The 27,296-nt window shown below is 36.6% G+C and overlaps 4 protein-coding genes across 8 annotated transcripts; all 4 read left to right on the top strand.

Moving 5' to 3' along the window:
* The first annotated feature begins 471 nt into the window (after nucleotides 1–471).
* On the top strand, nucleotides 472–2,894 carry LOC113107660 (oligodendrocyte transcription factor 2). Its single transcript, XM_026270324.1, has one exon. The coding sequence runs from the start codon at nucleotides 701–703 to the stop codon at nucleotides 1,208–1,210; it is 510 nt and encodes a 169-aa protein (XP_026126109.1). The 5' UTR covers nucleotides 472–700; the 3' UTR covers nucleotides 1,211–2,894.
* Nucleotides 2,895–3,001: 107 nt separating this feature from the next.
* LOC113107658 (glucose-induced degradation protein 8-A homolog) lies at nucleotides 3,002–12,449 on the top strand. Of its 5 annotated transcripts, XM_026270318.1 has the most exons (7): nucleotides 3,070–3,317; nucleotides 7,292–7,353; nucleotides 8,200–8,302; nucleotides 8,926–9,053; nucleotides 9,168–9,364; nucleotides 11,255–11,452; nucleotides 11,626–12,449. In XM_026270318.1, the coding sequence occupies exons 4-7, from the start codon at nucleotides 8,933–8,935 to the stop codon at nucleotides 11,797–11,799; spliced, it is 690 nt and encodes a 229-aa protein (XP_026126103.1). In that variant the 5' UTR covers nucleotides 3,070–3,317; nucleotides 7,292–7,353; nucleotides 8,200–8,302; nucleotides 8,926–8,932; the 3' UTR covers nucleotides 11,800–12,449. The 5 variants fall into 5 exon arrangements, with proteins under 5 accessions (XP_026126105.1, XP_026126103.1, XP_026126104.1 ...); XM_026270320.1 differs by lacking the exons at nucleotides 3,070–3,317; nucleotides 7,292–7,353 and adding an exon at nucleotides 3,002–3,063 and having other exon boundaries at nucleotides 8,276–8,302; XM_026270319.1 differs by lacking the exon at nucleotides 7,292–7,353.
* A 104-nt stretch (nucleotides 12,450–12,553) lies between these two features.
* On the top strand, nucleotides 12,554–19,930 carry slc17a9a (solute carrier family 17 member 9a). The gene is made up of 13 exons (XM_026270316.1): nucleotides 12,554–12,866; nucleotides 15,054–15,251; nucleotides 15,330–15,469; nucleotides 16,364–16,463; nucleotides 16,830–16,954; nucleotides 17,324–17,423; nucleotides 17,637–17,733; nucleotides 17,999–18,086; nucleotides 18,210–18,244; nucleotides 18,371–18,486; nucleotides 18,659–18,714; nucleotides 18,833–18,862; nucleotides 19,450–19,930. The coding sequence occupies exons 1-13, from the start codon at nucleotides 12,736–12,738 to the stop codon at nucleotides 19,614–19,616; spliced, it is 1,383 nt and encodes a 460-aa protein (XP_026126101.1). The 5' UTR covers nucleotides 12,554–12,735; the 3' UTR covers nucleotides 19,617–19,930.
* A 288-nt stretch (nucleotides 19,931–20,218) lies between these two features.
* On the top strand, nucleotides 20,219–27,113 carry LOC113107659 (dnaJ homolog subfamily C member 5-like). The gene is made up of 5 exons (XM_026270323.1): nucleotides 20,219–20,361; nucleotides 22,949–23,080; nucleotides 23,416–23,629; nucleotides 23,842–24,013; nucleotides 24,122–27,113. Exons 2-5 carry the CDS (start codon nucleotides 22,971–22,973, stop codon nucleotides 24,232–24,234), a joined length of 609 nt encoding a protein of 202 aa, XP_026126108.1. The 5' UTR covers nucleotides 20,219–20,361; nucleotides 22,949–22,970; the 3' UTR covers nucleotides 24,235–27,113.
* Nucleotides 27,114–27,296: the final 183 nt, after the last annotated feature.

Genomic DNA, 27,296 nt, shown 5'->3' with positions numbered 1-27,296 from the left:
ACTGTACAAAAATGTTTAATTTTTTTTTTTTTTGCATTTACTATTACCAGAGGCCTACTGTCATTCAGAAATAGTGTTTGTGTGCCCAGTTTCCTTCCGACTTTTTGAGCGAGAAAATGTCTCCACTCTCTTGCATGCATACACATGTTATTAACACCCATTAGTAACTTGGCAAAAGCAAAGCCAGTCTTTTACATTGCTCACAAAGTCAGTTTATATGACAGAATATCACCAATAAAAATTATAAATCAAATATCAAATTCTCTGGAGCAGATTTTTAACCATTTAGCATACAAATGATAGAAATGACAATAAAAAATATTAAGTAAGTGAAATAATTAAATGGCCTATAGCTTTAATTATTTGCTTTCATGTAATCTACAATTCTTTACTGACATTTAAAATGTACTCCCCAAAATATTCAGATTGAAAATTATGAACACGTGGGCTAAATGTTTATAAAAGCAAAATGCCATCTTACATCAAGTAAACATATTTTTAATATCATTGTTATTATGACTGTAAAACAATGCGCGTCCTAATAGATCAAAACAGCACCTGTTTGTTGTTTGTGTGACGGGACGCAGATTTGATTGGACAGACTGTTAATCCTTCAAAAGTTTCGACAGGTCAAATAGGCTGCAGCAAACTCTAACGACAAGGGACGCGGAAAAATCCTACAGTCATATTTGCTGACAGAATGAACATCAGGAGAATGAATCCACTGCCGGTTGGTGACAAAGACTGTGAACTGCGCTTCCACATCTCCATGAGCAGCTCGCCCTACGGTCAGAGCCTCGGTGAAGGAGTTCCCACGCACCCCTACCCTGAATTAACATCGGGCCATCGCATAATCGAAGAGACAGCATCGAAGATGGACAGAAAAAGTTTTCAGTGGTTGGAAAATGGATTTCACGGAGACTCGGTGCCCAGCAGCGGAACAGTCAAGAAGCCCAGAGCGCTGCGGCTGCTTAACAATGCGCGTGAACGGAGACGCATGCACGATCTTAACGACGCGCTGGATGACCTGCGAGCGGTCATACCGTACACACCGAATGAAAACGTGAAAAAACTCTCCAAGATAGCGACGCTGCTCCTGGCCAAAAACCACATCCTGATGCAAGCCCGGGCCTTGAAGGAGATGCGGAGGATAGTTGAGCAGAACATTACACGGAATATCATTATGACACCACATATCTTGTCAGATTGAGTATTTAGCCTATGTAAATAGTGTAACATGAACACTGTAAATAAACTGTGAAAAGGGATTCCTTTTTCGGAAGAATGTGAAATCTGAAGCCTCTTCCCATTTTTTGTAGCTTATGTTTTAGCTATTGTGAGATTGTAATCAAAATAAAAATGACATTTTCAAAAGGAAGGAAAAGTAGCCTGAGTTTTTTTTTTTTTTTTTTATGTCGGCCTGTTTATTCATTTCATGTATGAATTTAAAACATGCCAAATCAGAAAATGCATCTAATCTATAGAAGAGCTTAAGCAGCTCAACATTAAAATGTATTTGTGGATGTATTTTGAAAAATGCAAAAATAGAGAATAGTTTTTAAAGCAAGAAAACCATGTGTTCCACAAAATAATTTTCTATGGTTGTTTTAAAGCAGGGTGTTAAAAAAACGGAAACCATAAAAAAGAACAATGGAAACTTGTACACTATGGAGATAACGAAAAATATAAAATCTGGGTCCAGTTGCATAGGAACTATGGTCAGACTGCTTTGAACTAGTCTGTAAGTCAAGGGTTAATGTGTTTGTAATTTTTTAGATCCAAATTAGACAAATATAATTTTTTGTTTTGTAAAAGACTTGAAAAGTTATGACCAGTCTTAAAGAGAAATATTAATTTAACCATTTATGCAATCACCCAAATATTTTAATCTTTATAACCTTAATGGGGCACAAAGAAACACTACAGCCCCTTTAAGTTGATGGTTTAAAAAATAAATATTCATACACTCAAAATCACTATAGCCTGCTGAATGTCAGTCTTTGATTCAAGTGATTTTATTAACAAAATAAATAAATATGAAATAAAATCACACAATACAAATATGTCACAGACAAAAGTTTTATTGCATCACCTGTTTTGTCTGAGAAATAACATATGGTGTGGTTCAACCTCAGATGACAAAAAAAAAAAAAAAGGAAAAAGAAAATTCATTGGCTCCTGTGGTCATCATCAGCAAAATTTACTGGCTGTTGTCGTTTTAATCTTATGATGAGTGAAAGAAAACAATAGATGTATTGTACTGTACTGTATTATCAAGACATGTAGCAACAAAAATGTCCCCCTCCTTCTCCCCCTCCACCAGGGAGATTTCTCATCTGGTCCACATAATAAAGGTGATAGTCTCATTTAATCCCTAAATCTGAGACACAATCAATTATATTCTTCACCCATATTTTGATGCCCGTTTTGGAATAACAGCATTGTTAGATAAGAGGATTAGGCAAATTCGAGCTTGTTTTGGGAAGGTTTTAGAATAACAAGGTAAACCTTTAAAGGTTATTGTTATATCTCTTCATGAACAAAACACTGAAATTGCTGGAGAATTTACAGTCAATATACTTGAAAGATATTTAGTCATTATTGCTAAGGTCGAGTTATTACATTTTGATTAGTCAGTAGGTCAATTTGAAGAAAGAAAGAAAGATGCACTGGTTAACTAGTCATAATAAGATCTATAATACATTTATAAAATAGATAAGGTGAATTTTCATTTCAAACCGACTGTAAGGAAAACACTTACAGTAAAAAAGCTGATAGTTTTCGAATAGGCTTTGAACGCAATCTGCAATTTATATTAGTTCATCTTAAATAATTTCCAAGCAAATTAAATCGAATGAAATAGCTAACTAAATAACTAACTAACTAACTAAACACTTGTTCCAGATATTAATGTTCCGTAAATTAAATAAAAAAAATCTGAACGATCTGGCAACCTTAGCAGCTTTGCCACAGCAACCGTGACGTCATTATTCTGACCAATCACTTACTTCCCCTCAAGTCTCGTTAAGAGTTCTCCATTGTTATCGCGTTATCTTCGGTGAGGCCCACCGTTGGAGGAGTTGACGGAGAAATGGCGTGTTCAGCGTCTCGCAGATCAGCATGCCGAGAGAAGGAAGGACAGCGTGGCGGGTTAAGCGACGGCTGTGGTGTGAATGAAGAGAGTGAAGGGGGTAGTTTAGATGAAGAGGATGATACAAATAACATGAAGTCTGATGAATGGATGCAGGTTGAGCAGTTGTCTCAGAAACGCAAAGACAGAGGCTCAGACTCTGAGGAGTTCGGCAGAGGAGGAGAAGGTAGGAGTAAAACGATGAGAAAGGAGGATGAGTACAAAGTGATCTTAATGTTTGAGACGATGGGTGAAATAAGTAATCCTATGCGATTAACGAAAATACTCAAAAAAGCAGTTGGTGAAATAAAATCAGCCAGATACTTAACCAACAATCGGGTGATGGTATTTTGTCTTAACAAAAAACAACAAGATATGCTAAGTAAAATGAAGGAGTTAGGGGGTCTAGGAGTTAAATGTCATGTGCCTGGTGGGGAGAGTGGAATTAAAGGAGTGATCTCTGGAGTTCCAATTTCCTTATCAGATGAGACATTAAGAAACCAGTTAATGAGTGAAAAAGTAATAGAAGTGAAAAGATTGGCAGCAAGCAGAAATGGGAAAAGAGAGCCAAGTACAACAGTTATGATAACAGTGAATGGGGGACTGCTCCCAGAAAATGTTAAAATGGGATATGTGTGCTACCCAGTTCGACCTTTTATAAAACCTGCATTAAGATGTTTCAATTGCCAAAGGTTAGGTCATGTAGCTGAAGTATGCAAGGCAAAGAAACGATGTTGTAAATGTGGAGGAGAACATGGTTATGGAGAATGTGGGGATTTAGTTGAACCTAAGTGTTGCAACTGTGGAGGCCCACATAGTGCAGCATATTTAGGATGTGTGGCACAAAAACAAGCAGTGGAAGCAATGAGGTACAAGTCAGAGCATAATGTTTCATATGCACAAGCAGTAAAGAAGGTTCAAAATGAGCAAGGAACTAGAATTGGTCATGAAAGGTCTGATGCATATGAAGCACCAAACAAGGGAACAGAGAAATATAAAAACAATATAGATGCGAGTATGCTTATGGTCAGCAAAGTAAGCTTCATTGCATTTATTGCAGAAGTTATTAATTGTACAGCACAAACAAACAAACGAACAGAGAAACTGAAAATCATTATATCTGCAGCCGCTCGTCAGCTGGGTATAACAGAGGTGACGGTTGAGAAAATTCAGACGCTACTCGGGCAATCTGAGAATAATGTAAGCTCTCAGGAAACACCTGACAGACAAAGGTTAAAACAAATAATATGACATTTAGGATAATACAATGGAATGCAAGGAGTTTGATTGCCAATGGTCAAGAATTCAAGAAAGTTGTGCATGAAATGATAGACCTTCCTGATTTGATATGTATTCAGGAGACTTGGCTTAAATCGCAATTAGACTTCGTCATTCCAGGGTATATATCCATTAGAAAAGATAGGTCAAGAGCAATAGGTGGAGGGTGTGCAACGTTTATAAAGAGTGGGGTGGCTTATAGGGAAATAAGGGTAGATACACAATATGAATGTATTAAGGTGGAAGTATGGACAACATTAGGAAAAATAACAATAATAAATTACTACAATCCTTGTAATCAAATATCATTGATGGAATTAAGTAACATTTGGAGTAAAGAAGAAGGTATAGGGATATGGTGTGGTGACTTTAATGCACATAGTGTAATATGGGGAAGTCCAAACTCAGATAAAAATGGCACAGTGGTGGAAGAATACATGGAAGACAATTTATTGGTATGCTTAAATGATGGTAGTGGAACAAGGTTTGACATTAGGAGGCATATAAAATCATGTGTAGATCTAACAATAGTCTCAGCGTCAATAGCAGCAAAATGTCAATGGGAGGTGTTAGAACAGTCTTCAGTTGGGAGTGACCACTTTCCAATAGTTTGTAAGGTAGGAGTTGAAATGCAAAGAAGTATGATGGTAAAACAATATAGGTGGAAATTTGAAAAAGCTGATTGGGAGAAGTATAATGAAATATGTGAATTAGAATTAAATAATTATAGTACAGAAGATGATATTGATAAGTGTGCAGAGAAATTAACTTTGAGTTTAGTCAAAGCAGCAGAAGAAAGTATACCAAAAGTTGAAGGAAATGGGAGGAAGAAAGCTGTTCCATGGTGGAACGATGAATGCAGAAACTCAATTAAATCCAGAAATAAAGCATTTAAAAGGCTGAAAAGAACTCTCACATCAGAAGCAGTAATAGAATATCAGAGGGAGAGAGCAAAGACTAGAAGGACAATTAAGCAGGCAAAAAAGAAATATTGGAGAGATTATTGTGCATCAATAGGGAAGGAAACTGAATTAGGAGAGGTATGGAGCATGTTAAAGAAGATGATTGGAGTATATAAAACCAGGAACATACCAGTTATCTCAGGAGATGGAAGGACAGCTATTACAGAAAAAGACAAGGCAGAATTATTAGTTAAAACCTTTCAGAAAGCACACAGTACAGAAAATCTAGATCAGAAATACAGAATGAATAGAAAGGGAATTTTAAATCAACATCCTGGTATTTATACTAAGAGACGTGATGGAAAAGGGGCATTAGATGCTGACTTTGAAATATGGGAACTTAAAAGAGTATTACAGAGGATAAAACGAACAGCACCTGGACAAGATGGAATTTGTTATATTATGATTAAATACGCAAATGATAAAACTCTTAAAGCAGTATTGGACTTGTTTAATAAAATATGGACAGAAGGAAGACTGCCTAGGTCATGGAAACATGCAGTAATAATTCCAGTAGCTAAACCAGGGAAAGATGCATCAATAGCAGGGAATTACAGGCCAATAGCGCTTACATCAAATTTATGTAAGCTGATGGAAAAAATAATTGTGAACAGGCTTAATTATGTACTTGAGAGTAAGGGAGCCTTGGCATCTAATCAGTATGGTTTTAGGAAAGGACGATCAACATTAGATGCATTAGTAAAACTGGAAACGGATGTTAAAAAAGCTATAGCAGTTAAAGAGGGACTAGTGGCAGTTTACTTTGATATGGAAAAAGCATACGATATGTTGTGGAAGGAGGGATTACTTATTAAAATTAAGAGCATAGGAATAGAAGGAAGAATGTATAATTGGGTTTTAAGTTTTTTATTTGACAGAACAATTCAAGTTAAAGTGGGTGGTGAAGTATCTCAAATTCTAAGTGTGGAAAACGGAACACCTCAGGGAAGTGTGATTAGTCCTATATTATTTAATATAATGATTAATGACATATTTGGAAAAGTGGCTCCAGGAATTAGCACTGGATTATATGCAGATGATGGTATAATGTGGAAAAGAGGAAGAAATATATCTTTTAATATTAATAAAATTCAAAAAGCTATAGAAGTAGTTGAAAAATGGTCATTAGAATGGGGATTTAAATTCTCAATATCCAAAACATGTTACCAGATATTTACAAGGAAGAAAATTAAAGAGAATAAACTACTTAAATTATATGGGTCTTCTTTAGAGAAAGTGTCAAAATTTAAGTATCTAGGAGTATGGTTTGATGACAAATTATCATGGAAGGACCATGTAGATTTTATATTAAAGAAATGTGGAAAAATTTTAAATGTAATGAGAGCAGTAGCAGGACAAGATTGGGGTGCTGATAAACAGTCATTAAAGGGCATTTATGTTGGGCTTATGCGATCAACCCTAGACTATGGATGTATTGTTTACGAGTCGGCATCATCAACGTTGCTAAAGAAATTAGATGTCATGCAAGCAAAAGCATTAAGACTAATTTTAGGAGCAGTTAAAACCACACCTATTGCAGCATTACAAATAGAGACTTCAGAAATGGCATTAAGTATAAGAAGACAGAAACTAGCAATGGCATACTGGGTAAACCTACAAGGACAAAAAGATAGTCATCCTGTAAGGGAAGTTCTGAATGATTGCTGGGAAATTTTAAATACAACTGGTAAAGGATTTGCATGGAAAATAAAGGAGTGGGTTAATGAAGCTGGGCTAGAGTCAATATCATTTGCTCCAATAGTGGTAGTATCCCCAATTCCACCCTGGATAATAGATCAACCGGAAATAGACATAAAATTACATGAAAACAGAAGGGAAATGAATGAAGCAGTTAGGTTAAATACATATGTGTATGAGTATATAAAAAAATCATACTACACGTTTCTTCAAATTTATACAGATGGGTCAAAGAGTACAGAGACTGGAAGGACAGGGGCTGCATTCTATGTTCCAGAGTTTGAGGTGAGGAAGGCTGGAAGGATATCAGATGGTGCATCAGTATATACAGCAGAGATGATAGCTATTTTAATGGCACTAGAGTGGGTGTATGAAGTTAGACCGGATAAAGTTATAATATGTTCTGATTCAATGGCAGTCCTTTTAAGTTTACAATCACTGGAAACAAATAGAACTGACATTTTAACTGAAATCATGATAAAGTTATATGGTTTACGACAGATAAGAATAATAATAACATTTATGTGGGTACCAGCACACGTGGGAATTCAAGGTAACGAGGAAGCAGACAAGATTGCCAAAGAATCAATTAAAATGAAAGAACCAAACATAAAGATTGCACTCAGTAGATCAGAAGGAAAACATTTAATTTCAGAAGCATGCAATAGGAAATGGCAGACAGAGTGGGACTCATGTCATACAGGACGACACTATTATAAGGTTCAAAAAACCATAAAGAAAAGCAAAATAATTCACAACTTAAGTAGAAAAGAACAAGTTATTTTCACACATTTACGAACCGGGCATTCAAATCTAAATCAAACTTTACACATTATAGGGAAACATGACACAGGTCTATGTGATGTCTGTTCAGTACAGGAAACTGTAGAGCATGTTATGCAGAAATGCAAGACATATGAATTACAAAGGAGGATTCTTAAGGAAGAGTTACAAGAAGTAGGATGCCAAGAATTTAATATAACTAGCATGTTAAATGATGGTCCAAATTCAAGGAAACAAATGCAAGCAGTCATGAGATTTATTAAGAATAGTGGGCTATATAATAGGATATAGGAGGGTTATTCCATAGACAGTAAAAGGGTTATTCATTCTTTTCACACTCCATCACAGTAGGTGGCGGTATGCACCTTGGAAGTTGGTTTGCAACCCGCCATTAAAATCAAAAGAAGAAGAAGAAGAAGAAGAGGCCCACCGTTATTTATAACCGTAAACAGTGAGTATTTTATCATTATTCTTCCTTTTATGCGAGGGGAAAAACAACACGAATAAACAAGTTAAAATTGACATAACTGTTACTTTGTTTTTATGCGCGGTAATTTGCAAATGTTATTGTTAGAAAATAGCTGAACAAGCCCGTCTGCAAGTCTCGTGCGCTGCTGAGGTTCACTCGGGGATTGTTTGTTTTCATGCCTCGATAAAAGCAAAACTAATTCACGCGAAATCGCATACCTTAACAGCGAGGGTTTCATCATTTTAAATTTTAAACCCGTCAAGTGCATCACGGTCTCCGTTCCAATTTTGTTCGTCGCGTGCTCCGTTTACTGGCCATCGAGTCGTTGGCTGAAAGTCTATGTGATGTCTATGAGCAGAAACTCCGCGAAAATATGAACGTGCATGGTGCAGTTCATTCATTTACCCTCAAACGCCTACATCAGAACCTTAGACTACATAAAAGCGAAAATATGCGTCTTTTTTGATAATATGGATCGCAAGAATCTATCTGCTTCTCTGATAATAGCATTTAAAAGTGAGTGCACATGTATTTTTATATTGGATGTGTGCAAAATGTTTTTTTGTTTTGTTTTTACATGTCTTTACGTGTCGTGTTTACCACAGTACATCCATGATGAGTTATTCAGAAAAGACTGAGGATATTACAAAGGAGGAATGGATGGATAAATTGAATAATGTGCACATTCAGAGGGCAGATATGAACAGGCTCATCATGAACTATCTAGTAACAGGTAACGTATGTCAGTATTATCTTACAGTATAGTGCTTAATTAATGTCATATGCACAGATCTGTGTAAATGAAAAGGAATGAAACTTCCCCTCTGATCATGATTGTATTCCACAGAGGGATTTAAAGAGGCTGCAGAGAAGTTTCGTATGGAATCTGGGATTGAGCCGAATGTGGATCTAGACTCTCTGGATGAGAGGATAAGGATCAGGGAAATGGTTTTGAAAGGTCAGATCCAGGAAGCCATTGCTCTCATTAACAGCCTCCACCCTGATCTCCTCGACACCAATCGATACCTTTACTTTCACCTTCAGGTAAACTTCTGACCTCATATAGACATGCTGGGAGGGAGATATCTAAAGTCCTGATCACACCTGGTATTAAGATGTGTTTTAAATGTGTTTCCCCGCTTGGATTTCGTTTACAGTCCATATATGTTTTGTCACGCATAACTTTTGCAAAAGGCCTGAATGTGGCACACAAAATGAATACAAATCCATTACACTGCTTACATGCATAGGAAAAAGAATGAATGGTAACATAGGATGACCATTTTTCTTATTTTTACTGAACATTTCCTGGCCTGGATTTCTAAATTGCCTAAAATGTCTGGGTTTTGGCTTTGTTTTCTCACACTTGCTGAAGGTAATTACTGAAAAGTAGTTTGACCAATAATGTTTAGACTTTTTACAAATAATTGATCAACTTGTGGCATGCAAGAAGGTGGAATTTACAGAGAACTTGTCAAAACAATGCAAATGCAAAAAATGTCACTTGTTAATAAGCATCAGTTTGTCACAGATTTTAGGGATTAATCTGCTATTTTCACAAAACTGTCTGAGAGTGAAAACTGGGAGGTTAAATTCATGATGTGTGAAACCTCCATAAGGTTACTGCAGTTTGAATCCCGATCTGTGTGTTTTGGCACAATGTAGCATAATATGAATAAAATACCATGTGTAAACCAGGCCTTACAGGGCATTTTGGAGAGCCATTGTAAACTTGGGGGTGCATCTATCCGATACTCGTGATCAGTATCGGCTCTGATACTGGTATTTTCTGCTGATCGGTATCAGTCAGACAAGCCCCACGAAAGGCACAAAACCATTATAAAGCACCAGAATGTTTTCATGGAGATTTCAAGTGTTCTGAAGCTGTTCCATGTAAGGTACAGATTAATATTGAAGTCTTTAAATTCATGTTCACATAAACTCTTCTTTCTGCTGCGGCTGTTTTTCATCCTCCATACAGCAATCAAACAGCCATTAAACTCTCTTCAAGAGCACACAATAACTGAGGTTTAAAACTGTTCAAAGAAAAGGCTCATTTAACTAACGCACAGATCTAATACGCTACTTACCCCTTTGTACTAGTGATGTCCGATTCACGAACAAATCATTTGATTTAACCGGTTCTTCTTATTGAACTGGTTGAACCAGTTCACCAAATGTGACTGAATCGTTTAAACCGGTTCATGTCTCCAGTAAGCATTAATCCATTAGTTACTTAATTATTTACTTTTTTAACGTGGCAAACACTCCCTCTGAGTCAAAATAAAACAATATCCCAGAGTAATTATTTTACTCAAACAGTACACTGACTGAACTGCTGTGAAGAGAGAACTGAAGATGAACACGAGCCGAGCAGCTTGTGTGTTGTACTAATTTCTCTATGTGGACTCGGAGGACTGCGCAGCCTGAACACTATGACTGTGTTGTTTCAAGCTCATCATTCTGTCCACCTGTGATTTTTCAAGAATCTAGAGTATCTTTTGCTGCTGAATTATCCACTAACCTAGTTCATAATAGTTTTTTTTGTCATATATAATGATTATATATTTTTTAATTTGTTATTTTTCATTAAAATGAATTTGTGTAAATTTAGTAGATTGTGCTTAACTCAAAATAGTGATGATCAGGTCAACACAGAGAAGTACAGAAATTCTACATTGATTTAAAAAAAAAAACCCTGTGCTGGTATCGGATTGGATCGGTATCGGATCAGTTCTGAAAAAAAGGTATCATTGAATCCCTAGATGTAAACCATAACAGAATCCATTGGCATTTTTGTTCTACAGTACACATGCAAATGTAGTAATTAAGGCCTCAAACCCATCCCAGATGACAAAAATCCAAAAGTGCTGAAAAGAAAACAAATCTAATAGTGAAACGTGACCTGACCCTTCCTGTGAAACTTTCTTGTAGCAGCAGCATCTGATTGAGCTTATCCGTCTGCGGGAGACCGAGGCAGCGCTGGAGTTTGCGCAGTCACAGCTTGCCGAACAGGGAGAGGAGAGCAGAGAATGCCTTACTGAGATGGAGCGAACACTGGCACTGCTTGCCTTCGACAACCCTGAAGAATCACCGTTTGGAGATCTGCTCAACATGGTGCAGAGGCAGAAAGTATGTGTGATTATTTGTGTAGAACATAAAAATCATAATGGGTCAGTGATCTTTGTTTCCATGACAGTTGGTTCTCCTGTTTATATAAAGTAAGTATGGTGGATTACTGTACCTGGTGTCAATTCTGGTCTCATTAATCCCTCCTTATTGCTGGTTTCTGTCTCCCTCTGTAGGTGTGGAGCGAGGTGAACCAGGCTGTTCTAGACTTTGAGAACAGAGAATCTACTCCAAAATTAGCAAAGCTGCTGAAGCTTTTACTGTGGGCTCAGAACGAACTGGACCAGAAAAAAGTGAAATACTCCAGAATGACAGACCTCAGCAAGGGCACCATTGAGGACCCCAAGTAGAGACTGTAATCCACATGGACACATTTGAATTGATTGTCTTATTTATGAACAGTCAGTGACTGCATAGCAAATATAAATCTATATCTAATGTTGTTTTTTTCTTGATGCTTCTATAAAAAGGAACTTAAGCAACAGTATATGATTTTATTTAAAACAAAACTAAAAACCTAAATTTTTATTGTAATCTACCATTTACTATGCTGGTAGCCTATTTTCTGAAGAACATGTAATATTCCTATGGTACTGTTTTTACTCATTTTCAGTTTGTCACATGGGTTTTGTAACTTTTATTTTATTTATATTTTATGTCAACCTCTTCACTGGTTTCACATACAGTAGTATGTCCTCATGCTTATATTAGGCTGCTTTTATGGGAAATATTAGCTCCTGGATGGAAAGAAAAAGACTGATATAATATAACTATCTTTTTCGTGGATCTGACAACTTCATTTTTTATTTATGAGAAGCTGCAGATGCTGATAATATGTGAGTTAAGTGTTGAGTTCTAGACCATCATTAAATAAGCTATTTTAATTGCAAAACAACAAATATCATCATTACAGACTTAAAGCTTTATGTTTATGATTTTTGTCTTTCGTTTTTGTTCACATTTTGTACTGCCTGTTTGGGATAAAGTTGATTTCACAGTAGATTTTGTTTACTGGAGTTTTTCTGAATCAGGTTCTGAATTTAAAACGGTACAATTTTGCATAATTAAACGCACAAGAGTTTCTACGTTCCTAGATAATGATCACCGTCAGTACTTAAAAATGAATGCAAACCAGGATGAGTTGCTCTTCAAACATTTAATGTAGGTGTGGCGGCGATCGTTTCCGCCTTCTTTTTGTTTTTGCGAGCGCTATAAATGCAGTAGTAAACTTTCCTGTTCGGAACAGAACCGGCCCTCAGTGTCCGGTTTTTACTCGTTTGGATTTAATGGCTGCTGAACAAGAATCGGACCGCTTCCAAACATCTGTGGACTATGTGAAAACACCTGTCTGCAATGTGTGTGACACGTCCGGACTAAAGATAACGCAAGTTAACCAAAAGACAACAGTATGGCCAAGGTATGATACAAATAACCTGTTCATTTAAGGGGATTAGAAACAATGCTAAATGTCATAGTGTATCTGTGCGTCAACTGCACCAACAATAGTTTCTGTTGTGAACTCAACTCTCTGAAGCGCGTTAATCACTCTCGTATCATCAGCGGGACTTATCACAGTGGACGGTGACATACACATCGCTTTCCTCCAAATACCTCTCTTTAGTTTCGCTTCCTGGCAACAGTTCCATGGAAATCGACTTTGTCTATGCGGTCCCTGATGGTTTCCTAACTTTGTGTGTGTGTGTGTGTGTGTGTTTGTATATAGGTACATCTCAATAAATTTGAATGTCGTGGAAAAGTTCATTTATTTCAGTAATTCACTCAACATAATTTCAGTAATCTCAACAAATGGGAATACTCCATAAGACCAATAAAATACAAAAAAAAAAAATTGTTGGCCTTCTGGAAGGTATGTTCATTTACTGTACATGTGCTCAATTCTTGGTAGGGGCTCATTTTGCTTTATTTACTGCCTCAGTTCGGTGATCAGTTTGTGGCACTGCTGAGGTGGTATGGAAGCACAGTTTTCTTTGACAGTGGCCTTCAGCTCATCTTCATTGTTTGGTCTCTTGTTTCTCATTTTCCTCTTGACAATACCTCATAGATTCTCTATGGGGTTCAGGTCTGGCAAGTTTGCTGGCCAGTCAAGCACACGTCACCATGGTAGTTTTAGTTTTTGGCAGTGTGGGCAGGTTCCAAATCCTGCTGGAAAATTAAATCAGCATCTTCAAAAAGCTGGTCAGCAGAAGGAAGCATGAAATGCTCCAAAATGTCTTGGTAAATGGGTGCAGTGACTTTGGTTTTCAAAAAACACCCCAATATGCACCCCAAATCATCACAGACTGTGGAAACTTAACACTGGACTTCAAGCACCTTGGACTATGAGCTTCTCCACCCTTCCTCCAGACTCTAGGACCTTGGTATCCAACCAAAATACAAAACTTGCTCTCATCTGAAAAGAAGACTTTGAACCACTTGGCAACAGTCCAGTTCTTCTTCTCCTTAGCCCAGGTAAAATGCCTATGACATTGTCTGTGGTTCAGGAGTGGCTTAACAAGAGGAATACGCCAACTGTAGTTAACTGAAATTCTTGAATTAATTTTGCTTTACAATCTCGGTTGGTTGTGCATATTTTTCTTCCACACTTTTTCCTTCCACTCAACTTTCTGTTAACATGCTTGGATACAGCACTCTGTGAACTGCCAGATTCTTTGGCAATGAATGTTTGTGGCTTACCCTCATTGTGAAGGGTGTCAATGATTGTCTTCTGGACAACTGTCAGATCAGCAGTCTTCCCCATGATTGTGTAGCCTAGTGAACCAAACTGAGAGACTATTTTGAAGGCTCAGGAAACCTTTGCAGGTGTTTTGAGTTGTTTAGCTGATTGGTGTGTTACCATATTTTAATTTGTAGAGATAGTTAATTGGTGGGTTTTTGATAAGTGTGAGCCAAATCACCACAATTAAAAGAACCAAAGACTTAAACTACTTCAGTCTGTGTGCATTGAATTCATTTAATACACGAGTTTTACAATTTATATTATTATATATATATGTGTGTGTGTGTGTGTAAGAGAGAGTTAGGACTATCAAGGACTGAACAGATAAAGTACACGATTTCTATGCACACTACACATCTATGTTTATGTATAAAAATTTGTATGTATACACATACACCATTGCACTGGTAATATGTTACTTTTACCTCTGTTACTGACAGTGTATTTACTGTTTGGTGACTGTAATCAAATTCTGAGGTTCCAGGATGGCTGTTTGAAAACACCGTGCTCAGATACCATGATACATGATGAATATGAGCATTCAACAAACAGTTTAACTTCCTGGAAATCATTGCAATGTCTACTTTGTCTCTGCAGTCCCCTGGCAAAGTATTTGCTGGATGAATCCAATCAATCAATCAGTAAATAAAAATGTACCATGGCAGTACCGTAATACTAGTGGAACAAAAGAACTAGTGGTCTTTTGAAAGGTTACTGATAATTTTGTGTAAGTATCCTATGCAATCAATTTTATATCTGCCTAACTTGTAACTTATTGTTTGCAGAGTGAAGCACCTAAAATGTGCTGTGCCCTTGGCCACCAGATCAATACACTGTTGTAATTATATAATGTCCCACCTGCTGCAGGTCACTGGCCCGGACCTGGACCCTGATGCTTCTGTTAGTCACATGTCTTCTCTACTGGTCACGGATGGCCATGCCAATCTGTGCTGTCACCATGGCAAAAGAATTTGGATGGAGCAAGTCAGAGACTGGCATAGTGCTGGGTGCTTTTTTCTGGGGTTATTGTTTTACTCAGGTACTTGGTGGACATGCAAGTGATAGGTGAGTGTTTTAGTGAAGGGTAAAGGTTGTAGATCAATTATGGAAAGTAGCTGATGATGATGAGCATTGTTTTTACAGGATAGGAGGAGAGAGAGTACTGCTGCTGTCCACCTCCTCCTGGGCCGTGATGACGGCTATCACTCCCCTTCTGGCCAATATTGGACTCCGACCTCTTGTTACCATGACTGCAACCAGGTTTCTATTGGGTGTGATGCAAGGTGAGACCACTGTGAGAGACAGCTGGGGAGAAAACTGTAAGAGGAATGAGGGGAATTTAGAGAGAAAATCTGATTAACTCAGAAATGTACAGAAATAGTCTCAGTTATCTATCAACATGTTTGAACTTGAAACCTCCACCAGCAAGTCTGTAAAATCGGTTGCTGGGGCATTGGCTGTACTTAATCAGAATCAGATCAGCCTGACTTATTTTAGTTGTTCATTTTAGACATCACATATTTTTACATTTACTTGTATTTCTTCTGCCACTATTGTAAGCCAACATGTTCACCTTTGGTACTTGATCATTTTGATATAATAAATTTAAATTATGAAAAACAGTCGAAATGACATACAGTATATGACATAAAAGTTAACATTATTTCACAAAGTCAAAATTATGACAGAAATTCATAATTATGAGATTAAATAGTCAAAATGACGACAAAATAAATACGTATAATGTAATAATTTTGTAATTAATTTTGATATAAAAACCAACTTTTTATCCCACTTATGACTTCGTAGGTATTTATAATATTTGGTCAAAAATATTACTTTGTCATAATTCTGGCTTAATTTTTATTTCTGAGTCACCCCTATAAAATAAAATTTAATACTTCTCGTCACATAATTCTGACTTTGCATGTCATAATTTAGACTTAATGTTTGATAATTATGACATTAATCTGATAATTTTGACTTTTTATCTCATAATTATGGCTTAGTATGTCACAATTTAGACTTTTAATCTTATAATTATAGTATCTTATGTGCCTTAGTGTTTACTTTTTTGTCTCATAGTATTTTCTTATATGGCAGAAATGGGCTTCCAATGGCCCATAAAGGTAAAAAGCAATTCTCAGTAGAACATGATTGTGAGTTTGTGTTTTTAGGGGTTCACTACCCTTCTCTTGTCAGTATCTGTGCTCAGCGTGTGACGGAGGGAGAGAGAGGTTTACTGATGAGCACTCTGGCCTGTGGGTGCTACCTAGGGTAAGTTATAATTCTAGTTTTCCCAGTCATTCTATTTGAAGTCATAGTTTTATTTATTTGAAGTGTAAAATAAAACTAATCTTGTATGCAAGCGCCTCTGGAATTACATACCATTACCATTACTCTAGGGGTGTGAATCTTCACTGATTTCACAATTCGATTCACTTAATGTCACGATTCGTTGCATCCTCAGCTTTCAATATTACTGCACATGGCTACATTTTCATATATATTTTATGTCAGATTTATTTTGCCTGTGTTTACATCAATTTCTAACATAAAAGTATTCTATAAGATTCGATATTTCCTCCCACCCCTATTCCACACTATTCATGATTTTGTCATTGAGATGTTGGTCTCTTTTAGGATGATGCTGGTTGGAGGTGTAGGTTCCCTGATGCTGGACTGGTTTGGATGGGGGAGTGTGTTTTATGGAGCTGGTCTCCTTGGTGTTTGCTGGACGTTTTGTGTATGGAAATATCTTCTGCAAGGTACTTAAATTGTAGTTCTTTACAAGCTTTAGTATTGTTCTCGAGATTTTGCTCTCGTTCTTGATTGAGTGCTATTTTATTGCTCTGAAGGTCAGAATTTGTATTAATGAAGACTCTTAGAGAAGTCGCAGTGAATCAGGGTAAATCAGTGTTGGATTCAGTATTTGTGTTTGCCATAGAAACTGTGTGGATAGAATAATTGGATCTTTTTTGCCAGTGTTATTTTACAACACCCTGTTTTTAAAAATGGGACTTGCCTATGCAGCACTAAAGAAAAAGAGATTTCTATACCGAGGACCTGTAATATCTTTAGAAATTGTGTTTGTTTTAAATGTGTCCGTACATAATTTGTTTGATTGTTTGTTACAGGTCCAAGTCTCTCTCTCGACTCACTGTGGATCAGCAGTAGTTCTACATCTGAATCCTCTAAAGTCAATTGGCTGAATCTCCTTAGAGAGCCTAGTGTCTGGTGAGGTTCAAAACATCAACATATCCCTCATTTTACTCTCTACTTTCACTTAGTTATTATTATTATTATTATTATTCCAAAATATTTTGTCATGAATGTTTTGTTTTTAGGAAACTCATTCTCATATAATATGTAAATAAAAACTTCGATCTTTTTAAAAGATGTGCAAGGATTAATGCAGAAGGTTGCTCACTGCATGTGTTTGTGTTTTAGGGCTATGATCATTGCTCATCTCTGCTTTAGTAGCACATATTACACACTCATGTCATGGCTACCAACATTCTTCAAAGACATGTTTCCTTATGCCAAGGTATGTCAGCCATCACACATTAGTAAATTTTTTTGGTTCTTTCTCTTTTCATTAGTGTTTACACTCCCAGTGTACTTACCAATAATGTTAATATGCAGTAGTGAAAATATCTAACTATATTACTAAATGAAATGTTTAATCATAAGATGGTGTTTAAGTTTTTGTGCACCCAGGCTAGAGGAAGCGCATGAGGTTTTGATGTTGCTACCACTGGTCGTTTGATGCTGTCACTTATTAAAGAATTCTCTATTTTCTTTGACGACAGGATTGGGTGTTTAATGTGATCCCTTGGTTTGTAGCGCTGCCCACTTCACTGTTTGGAGGCTCGATCTCTGATCATCTCGTTAGGCAAGGTGAACAAAACCAACACAATCTCATAGCAAAGTGAATTGGTGTCTAATCTGTATGAATTTCTGCATCTCATTTGTACGTTTTCATACAGTCTGCTTATTCCACACTGTATGTCTTTATGTCAGGCTGCGGGACTGCGACTGTAAGGAAACTGATGCAGGTAACATAACATCAGCTATGAGCTTTAACGTGTCCTGATATAGAGTAAAATTTCATTAACAATTCATGAATTGCATTATGTAATATGTTGTGTTTGTGTGTGTCTGTTCGAAACATGCTTGTGTAGTTCTTTGCAATGGGAGTAGCCAGTGTGTTCATCTTCCTTCTCTGTAAGACAGACAACTTTATCCATGCCGTGGCATGTGTGTCTGTGGCTGTTGGACTGTCCACATTTAATAACAGGTTTGAATGAACTGCCATATCCAAAACATGATCTAAAATACAGCATTGATTAGTCTATTAGATCTTTCATGCGCAAATATAAATGTGTAGAAGATTTTGGCAATCAGCAGCTGATTGTATAGTGAAGAGGTAGTAAAACAAGAGTAACCTGTGTGTGTATTTCCATGTGCAGCGGGGTGTCTGTGAATGTGCATGACCAGGCACCATCATGTGCAGGAGCCCTGTTTGGTGAGTCCACCTCTGCTTGCGAAAAAATTATTAAAAAAGTCCAGGATTATTTATTTTAATTTTATTATCACAATATGTATTAAGCATTGTTCTAAATATGCTGCTCTCTTTCTTACAGGGGTTATGAACACATGTTCTGCTTTTACTGGTGGGTTATAATCCTTTTTCTGTTATATGACCAATTACATGTATACAGTCAATGTAATGTCCTCATATACTTTTTAATAGGTCAGTATACACAATCTAAATTCTATTTGACAGTTCGAAAAATGTAAATAATAATCTAATACTGACGTAATCTTTAATCTGAAACTGTTGACAATGTAATTATATAAGTTAAAACTATGACAAACGTAATTATATAAATTATGATAAAAGAAGTATATGACACTAATTGCCTTTTTATTTCATAATTTTTTGTTATAATTAAAAATTATGTCATAATTGTCAATTTGGACTTCATATAACAATCATTTTTATCATTATTTAGATTGCGCATCTCATAATTATGACTTGTTATGCCATTATTTCAAAGTTTTGTCTCAATTTAGACAGATCTAATCACTTTGAGTGTGTCAAAATTGTAACTTTTTTCTCATAATTTAAACTAATCTGCAAAATGTTATAAATTCACATTCAAGCCCTGTGCAATTACTTTTATCTAATATCCTACCTCAGTTGTACAGTTAATTCTTCTCTCCCCATCTCTTATTCTCTTTTTACTGTACTTCACAGGTTTGTTGTTGGTGTACATGTCTGGCTACATGATTGAGGTGACCGGTTCCTGGGTGAATGTGTTCTCAGTCCTGGCTGCGGTGAACGTTATTGGTGTCACCGTATTCATAGCGCTGGGTGAAGCAAAACGAGTTGATCAGCCTCAGATTATCTCAACATCATGCTGAAGACAAATACAAAAACAAAACAGAGACATATTGGGGTTTCCTTATTTGTCATTTGTAACAAATGGATTGAAACTCCTCAACACTTGTGTTTTATATGACATTTTAGAGAGTATATATTTATTAAATTAAATGTGTATTAAAATATTTGGCAGGGCTGGTTGAAATGTATGCAGTGAAACACGTTTTATGTTTTATATAACAAATATTTATCTAAAATTTTAAATAATTTAATCTGAAATATTTGAAACACTAGGACTGTTTTTTGTCATTCTACTAATATGATTGGAATAATTAAACTGTCTCCGTCTGAAGTGTTTCTTGTGTGGCCTACAAATGATTCGATGAAAGTCCTTTCACTCACCAGAAGGTGGAGACAGAGGACAAATCAGAGCTGCATGATCACAAATCACAAATCAGTGAAACATTAAGGGTCATTACAAACAGTACCAAAATTGATTCTTTACCGTTCTTTAAAAACACATGACATTGGGGAATATAAGGGTTACTGTTTTGTTTTCTGAGCCATGTCCTCTCGATGACAGTGTAAGACCCCTGTCATCCAGTGAAGCGGGACTAGTTCTACAGGGGGTGATGCGCACGTCGTTGTGGTGATGTCATGGGTGGGCGGAGCCGAGCGAGATTTGCTGCATCTGGTGCGCTACACTTCCCGGGGATGCAGCCATAAATTTAACATCGGTTTCTTTAACGCACCGAATTTAATTACGACGCCGGGGACGACAAAACGGTAAGCAGTGCATGCGTTAAACCCACGTTACACCTTAAGAAAAAAAAAAACAAGTTTTGCCTGCTTTCGTGATTTATTAGTGGGCTTGGGTGAATTGGTCTTATGTGGTGTAACGGGAAGAACGGGAAGCTAACAGGCCAGAGAATATGGATGCTTGAGCGCAAATCACCGGGGCCTTTACTGGTGATGCGTGTCAGAGATTAACTGTAAACCCTTTACGTTTGGTCAAGTAATCTAATGCAGTCATCTTTCAACACAGAAGATCGCAATCATTTTTAAAAAATGTTTTTTTTTTTTTTTACAAAAAATACGGTCTGCCGTTTGTTGCTCAGATTCAGCAAATCGCCCCTCCTTTATAATATGAGTAAATCAATCATATGTGTATTGTGTCTCGTGTAAACATTGTATTTGAATAGAGATACATTGATGCGGACACACAATGCTACATTTGTTGTTATAAAAACGAGCGTTCTTGTTCATGCAGAACCGAAGAGCGCAGTTGCGTGTCGATCTGGAAACGGTGGGGATGAGAATCGTGCGGAATTTAACGATTCGATTCTGGTTCCTCTGTTGCCAAGTAATAAAATTATTTAAGATTTCAATACAACAGTTTAAATCAGAAAGAAGACGTTTACACATTTAATTACACTGAACCACACATATTTTAGAGCTAGACTAAATGCAGTGGAATGATTTTCCATATATAATAACATCTGCAATGGTATTATAAATATTTTTATTTGATAAAATATTACTTAAATACAAGTTTCTATTTGAGCAGGCAGATATACCAGAATTACACTAGCTGGTCTCGCAATATGTTTTGAAGTTAATAAAAGAACTCAAAAGGTTAAGTCATACATCGACTGAGTCGGTTCTTTTAAAGAATCCCTGCTTATTGGCTTTGTCACTAAATCGTGTGAGCTGTCAACCTGGACACCATGTTCAGGATCATGGGTGGGTCTGTTTAAAAAAAGGCTAATTTCTTCAGCTACTGAGTCCTCACGATGCTTCTGGATAATGTGGCACCATAACACACAACATTTACAATACTGAGGATTTTTTTATCATCTTTTTATCCTATAGGGATCCTTATAATTATTATCTATATTAAACACTACTTGCAGTGAACAGCGTATAAGACACATTACCTATAGAACACAGAGTTCACAACAGAATTTGGTGTTTAGGGGTCTATTATAAATAATGCAACAAAGCAGTTATTTGATTTTTCTAACTAATCTGACATGCACAATTGCCTAGATATATTATTTTGAGGAGTCTCCCACTGTTCCTCAGGAACCCTGAATGCTTGTCTGAATTATTAGTGTCTAGCAGTGCTGAGTAAACTATCGGAGGTACTACAGTCAGCTGAGTAAAGCTTATTGTGATTTACAAGATTGATTTGACACAAACCCAAGCCTCTCCAGACAAGGTGAGACAAGCAAGCACACGGAGGGACTGATTACCACTTTGCTTTATTGTTCTACTAATATGAAACTGTGTCAGTCTTTGTGTTTTATGTCCTTCGGTAGCCTACACGCCATAATAAGGCTCAGATCTACGGTCTACACATGACAATATGGAAACTGAAACCTGTGTTATCCTGTGGTATCGATTTCTCTTTCTGGGGATCAACACAAAATAATTAGCTGGAAAAGTGTGAGTCAGCTGATGAATCATCAGTAATGCTTCTGATCACTAGAGAGTGCTAGTTATGTCATCATTAAAGTAGTAATGAGAGTTTGTTCAACGTCACTGTATTAGTGTGCAGTTAGGCAGGTTGTTATTAAAAAACAAAACAAAAAACATCTTTGTGATACTGTTCTTGTGTCAATAGCCTGAACATCATTCTATGACAGAAGCAGCATATTTATTATTGTTTGAGCTATTTATGCCATCTTTTAAAGATCCAGCTGATCTGTTTAATCTCCAAGTTGAATATTGATTTGAAATCCATTTAAGCTACTAATTATCTTGAGTGGTTTAAGTGTTTAAACCTCAAACTATGATCTGGGGAATATCAGACATGTTTTCTCTGCATGTCTGATGTTCATCTGATAATGCATTTTCAGTGTCCTCTTGGGTGTTTTAGAGGCAAATTTATAATCCGTACATATTTAGCCACTCCAAGGGTTCATAAACAGTTGATGGACTTTGATGAGAGCAGACGTCTGAATGATATTTTGTTGGTTCAATTTATTCAGAACAGCAAAGTACTTAGGGGTTGGAAAAGATTTCTGCTCCAATCATAAATCTGTGAAATTTGGTTATGGAATGAAACCTTGCTTCAGTTTCACAATATTCCAACTTTATCCAAAATAATAAATACAATTAAAGAACTTAAGTAAAACTCATGACGAGTGCAAGAAAAGACCAATCGATGACCTTAAGCAAATAATGAGGATTCATCATTATTTTGGATTTAAAGTGATGGTGATAAGGTCAGTTTCCATTAATCCAGTGTCCTCATTTGGAAATCTTGCATAATGATGTTCCCTGTGGTTCAAATTAAATGCTTCAGAATTCATGCTTTGTATTTTATAAGAGCTCTGTAATATTAGCATGCAGCATGTTGTGTGTTCAGATTGTTGAGGACCTGATTTGCCATGGCTGAACAGCAGAGGCAGCGCAGTCTCTCCACTTCTGGAGAATCACTCTATCACGTGCTGGGTGTCGACAAACTGGCCACTGTCGATGACATCAAGAAGTCATACAGGTGAGTTTGAGAAGATCAGTTGTTTTCTCAGCATCCCTGTACTGTACTGTGTTCTGCTCTGCTTCATTTCACTTTTCCTGGCATCAGTTTTTCATCAGATGTTTATAGGTTAAATGCAGCACACAGCGATGTGGAAGCCTGCAGCTCAATAAAACTAAGTGCATTGAGGGACCGTTTGCCATGCACCGTTTTAGTCTACTGATATATATTCCAGTTTTGTAAACATTGCTTGACTAATTAGAAACAAAGTAATACAAAACAAAATCTTTTTTTGTGATATTGACCGGTATTTTAATATTTTTGTTTCAGTGTTACAGTGTTTTTATCTTTTAAAGGAAATTGGCATTGAAATATCACCCTGACAAGAATCCTGACAACCCTGAGGCAGTTGATAAGTTTAAAGAGATAAACAACGCCCATGCCATCCTTAATGACCCGACGAAGAGAAACATCTATGATAAGTATGGCTCTCTGGGACTTTATGTGGCTGAACAGTTTGGAGAAGAGAACGTCAACACTTACTTTGTCCTATCCAGCTGGTGGGCCAAGGTAAGACTCTAGCTTCCGGCTGATTGTGTAAGGTTTAAAATAATTTGCTCTTTGTTTGTACTGGCAAATCCGAATTTTCAGCAGTCATTTCTCCAGTCTTCAGTGTCACACGATCCTTGAGAAATCATTATAATATACTGATTGGCGTTCAAAAAAACCATTTGACATTCATTTCACTCTAATTTGTTGTTGCTCTCTATCTCCCCCTACAGGCTCTGTTTATTTTCTGTGGCCTGGCGACAGGCTGCTACTTCTGCTGTTGCCTGTGCTGTTGTTGTAACTGCTGCTGTGGGAGATGTAAACCACGGCCACCTGAGGGACAGGAACAGGAATTATATGTTTCCCCTGAAGACTTAGAGGCCCAACTGCAGTCCGATGAGAGAGGTTAGACGTGTGCTATATACACATAACATGCCACCTTCAAACAGCTACTCCTATGATCCTCCAGATTCTTTGTTTAAACCAATATGTCCTGATGAAATCTTTCTGCAGCGGCAGGTGGAGGTGAGCCCATCGTGCTGCAGCCCTCCTCTGCCACAGAAACCACCCAGCTAACGTCTGACGGTTACCATACTACTTACCACACTGACACCGGCTTAAATTAAATGCCCCGGCTTCCTCATCTTCACCCTGTGGATTGTCTCTCACCACTCTGCGCCATCTCTCAGAGGGAAAAAAAATAAATGGAAAGAATCCTTCAACTACATCCCAAAAAAAAAGCCTGTTTTTGAGAGGAGGAAAGCCAGAGAGGAGCTAAATTCTGTAACGTATCCTGTCCCTGATTCACGCACCACTTCCATCACCCACACAAGAGTGGCTCTCATCCGCCTCACCGTACCGTAGGGTAAAAACCAAGCTTAATAAAGATCCTGTCGTTTACCCTGATCTGTATGTTGCATTTGATCTCCGATCTTGCCTTCCACTCGTTCCCTTGCTCCTCCAGCCAAATTTACTCGTCGTCCTGTGGCATGCACTGTTCCTCGACTTCATTTAATGAATTTTTCGCAGTTTTCGCTATATTTATTGACCTGAAATGTTTGTTCCCATTTATAAGTACTTGAGTGTAGTTTAAAGTTGACTCGAAGACTAGTGTGACTGCGCTGAGAAACAGCAGGAATATATTTCCTTTTTAAAAATCTCAAATATTGAGTTCGCATACATCGCCAATCTTCCTGGTTTACCGCAGAGTTTGAATCTTGAATCGCTTTGTGTCACTAGTTTCTGTTTTTTTTTTTTTTTTTTTTTTTTTCACAACAGCATTTAACATTAATTGGATTTTCCATACATAATGTTACTTTTTGTTCCAATACAGCTTTTTTTCTTAGGGAGAGAGATACAAATGATGCAATTGATAATATTTCATTTCTTCTTAGTATTGGGCTCATTTACATCTGGGTGTTGTTGTTTTTTTTTTTTTGTCTTATTCTGACCCATTTGCAACAAGCTGAGCCAAACTAAGGACTCTTCTCTATATACTGAATGGATTTAACAGTCATCTCAGTGTAGTGTGTAGGTTGTTCGTTGATGTGTGATAACATGTTTGGGCTCTCAGCTTTGGTCTTAGTGTTAAGCTCACTTTGGCCCACTTGTGTCTCTTTTCTCTCATTAAAAGGGAATTGTGAACACAATCTGGTATAAACTCCCATAGTTTCATATCACAGTGAGTGTGTACGTAAGGTGGAAACTATAACCGATGAGACATTTTTTTTATATAGATATACAATCTACACACATCAAGTGTATGTACAATATATGTATATTTTGGTCATTTTTATATTTTAGTTGTGCCGCGTATAGTTAAGATAAATCTTTTTGTGTGTGTGTGTGTGTGTGTGTCTGTGGTAATGGCCTCTTGTGGTCACTTGAGACTCCCTATGCCAAGATATACGGTCTATTGTGAGATATGCTTGTATTTTGAAGACCTTCATTCCTGAGTGGTAGCCATTTATGATGTTTGGTCATCAGATTTATTTATTGAAGTGGCAAAGTTATTTTAACACTACAAGCATCTGGATACACGTTTAAAGTCCAACCTCTCAAAACCTGAAAGGACATAATGAAAATTATTTTGTCTGGATTTTACAAAGTTTACATTTAATTTGCTAATTGAATTAACTAGCATTTAAGTAACAAAACATTTTAATTACAGTAGTGGTCATGGGATTGTACTTTTGCAGTAATAAGTATAGAGAGATATATTCTTAATAGTCATGAAAATAATGCATTAAATATTAATAGTCCTTTTCACAGGCAGTACTTTGTGTGAGGCTTTTTTTTTCTTTGCATTTGCTCTTTCCTTTCCTTTAAGTCTTTCCTTAAGATCATTTGAGCAGCTAAGGCTTAATGCTGTAAGTCTAGCATTTATTTGATAGATTCTCCTCTGAGCTGCCACAGAGATGTGGCATTATCCCTTAAAATATTCACTAAAGAATTCAACTAATTTGTGTCATATAGCCTAGTTAAGTTATATGATCCTTAAACGTCATGGTGTTGCTCTTGATTGTTTACGCTTTGTTTTCAGTGAAATTGTGAAAAAGATGGTGTATGTGTGTGTGTGTGTGTGTGTGTGTGTGTGGTGATGTCACCAACAGCTTAAGTCGCCTCGATGCACACAGTCAGTTCCCTCTTCAAGTATAACTGAAAGTGCTTTAAAAACCTTCTTATACCAAACCTGATTTTCTGAATCTGCAATTACAAACTCTAAAATGACCATCAATGCCATAAGAACCCATGCTTTTTACTCACTGCTTGTTTACGTGGGCAGGTCTGAATTTTATTTGTCATCTGTCTGTTCTTATTTTCCTCATTAGCTCTAACTGGAGCCGAATACAAATGTCACCAGCCATGTTCATTCACTTTTTCTAGTTACTCTCCAAAGGCCAATGTTTCATTTAACTGTTTACATTTCATTATGGAGTACAATAGTATCTTCAGTCACTATCTGCTTTCTTTCTCCTCTCTCTTGCTGTCTTGCTCATTCTATCGTTCCAATGCTGTAGATGTTTTTTAATGGATGTTAGCCTCTGTGGTCTTTTTTCCTGTGCATTGTCTGTATCAGAACTACACTCATATAAAGAGTATGGTTTGTCATTAAAATGTTGGATTTATGTTGAATGAACCTTTCTTAAAGGAGAAAAAATTAAATACACTTCAGAAAAATGGTCAGGAAATTGTTGCATATTATGTCTTCAGAAAGAAGAGAAATTGTTTATTGTAATTATAGTGAAATGGTAATTTTATGCTTTTTTCATTTTATTTATCTTATTTTGTCATGTTTATAATGAACTGTCCTTGTTTCAAATGGTATGTTACATGAATTTGACTCTGAAACTATGCTATTCATAGTTCTATAGTGAAGGTCTCTTGTACATACACTGAATTATTAAAAAGAATAATACTAGACCTTTATGTTGTAGCATGGTTATTGTATGATTAAAAGAAAAACATTTATTTGCTGATGTAAAATAAATGTTTATGAACATTTGATGTGGTTGAGTGTAGTCTTCTTGAATATTTAGCCAGTTTTTAAAATTGTAAAAAACCATATATTTTTAATTTTTACGTTTAGACCTTTGCTTAATTCCTTCGCAAAATGATTTGGTTACTGGTACTTCTAAAATAAAAATAAAAATGATGGTATATGTTTTAAACAATTAATATAATAACC

This window comes from Carassius auratus, chromosome 8 (assembly GCF_003368295.1).
Source record: "Carassius auratus strain Wakin chromosome 8, ASM336829v1, whole genome shotgun sequence".
NCBI classification, from domain to species: domain Eukaryota; kingdom Metazoa; phylum Chordata; class Actinopteri; order Cypriniformes; family Cyprinidae; genus Carassius; species Carassius auratus.
Note: the sequence above shows the minus strand (reverse complement) of the source record. Positions and strands in the feature narration are given on the sequence as shown.

Bases quoted from the DNA above. Each gene is read 5' to 3' on its own strand.
- LOC113107658 (XM_026270317.1), top strand. From the start codon at position 3,092: ATGGCGTGTTCAGCGTCTCGCAGATCAGCATGCCGAGAGAAGGAAGGA. The intron at 3,318-7,291 runs GTAGGAGTAAAA...AAATTTATACAG, and splicing joins GTTCGGCAGAGGAGGAGAAG to ATGGGTCAAAGAGTACAGAG.
- LOC113107659 (XM_026270323.1), top strand. From the start codon at position 22,971: ATGGCTGAACAGCAGAGGCAGCGCAGTCTCTCCACTTCTGGAGAATCA. The intron at 23,630-23,841 runs GTAAGACTCTAG...CTCCCCCTACAG, and splicing joins TATCCAGCTGGTGGGCCAAG to GCTCTGTTTATTTTCTGTGG. The intron at 24,014-24,121 runs GTTAGACGTGTG...ATCTTTCTGCAG, and splicing joins ACTGCAGTCCGATGAGAGAG to CGGCAGGTGGAGGTGAGCCC.
- LOC113107660 (XM_026270324.1), top strand. From the start codon at position 701: ATGAACATCAGGAGAATGAATCCACTGCCGGTTGGTGACAAAGACTGT.
- slc17a9a (XM_026270316.1), top strand. From the start codon at position 12,736: ATGGCTGCTGAACAAGAATCGGACCGCTTCCAAACATCTGTGGACTAT. The intron at 12,867-15,053 runs GTATGATACAAA...CACCTGCTGCAG, and splicing joins AAGACAACAGTATGGCCAAG to GTCACTGGCCCGGACCTGGA. The intron at 18,487-18,658 runs GTTTGAATGAAC...TTCCATGTGCAG, and splicing joins CTGTCCACATTTAATAACAG to CGGGGTGTCTGTGAATGTGC.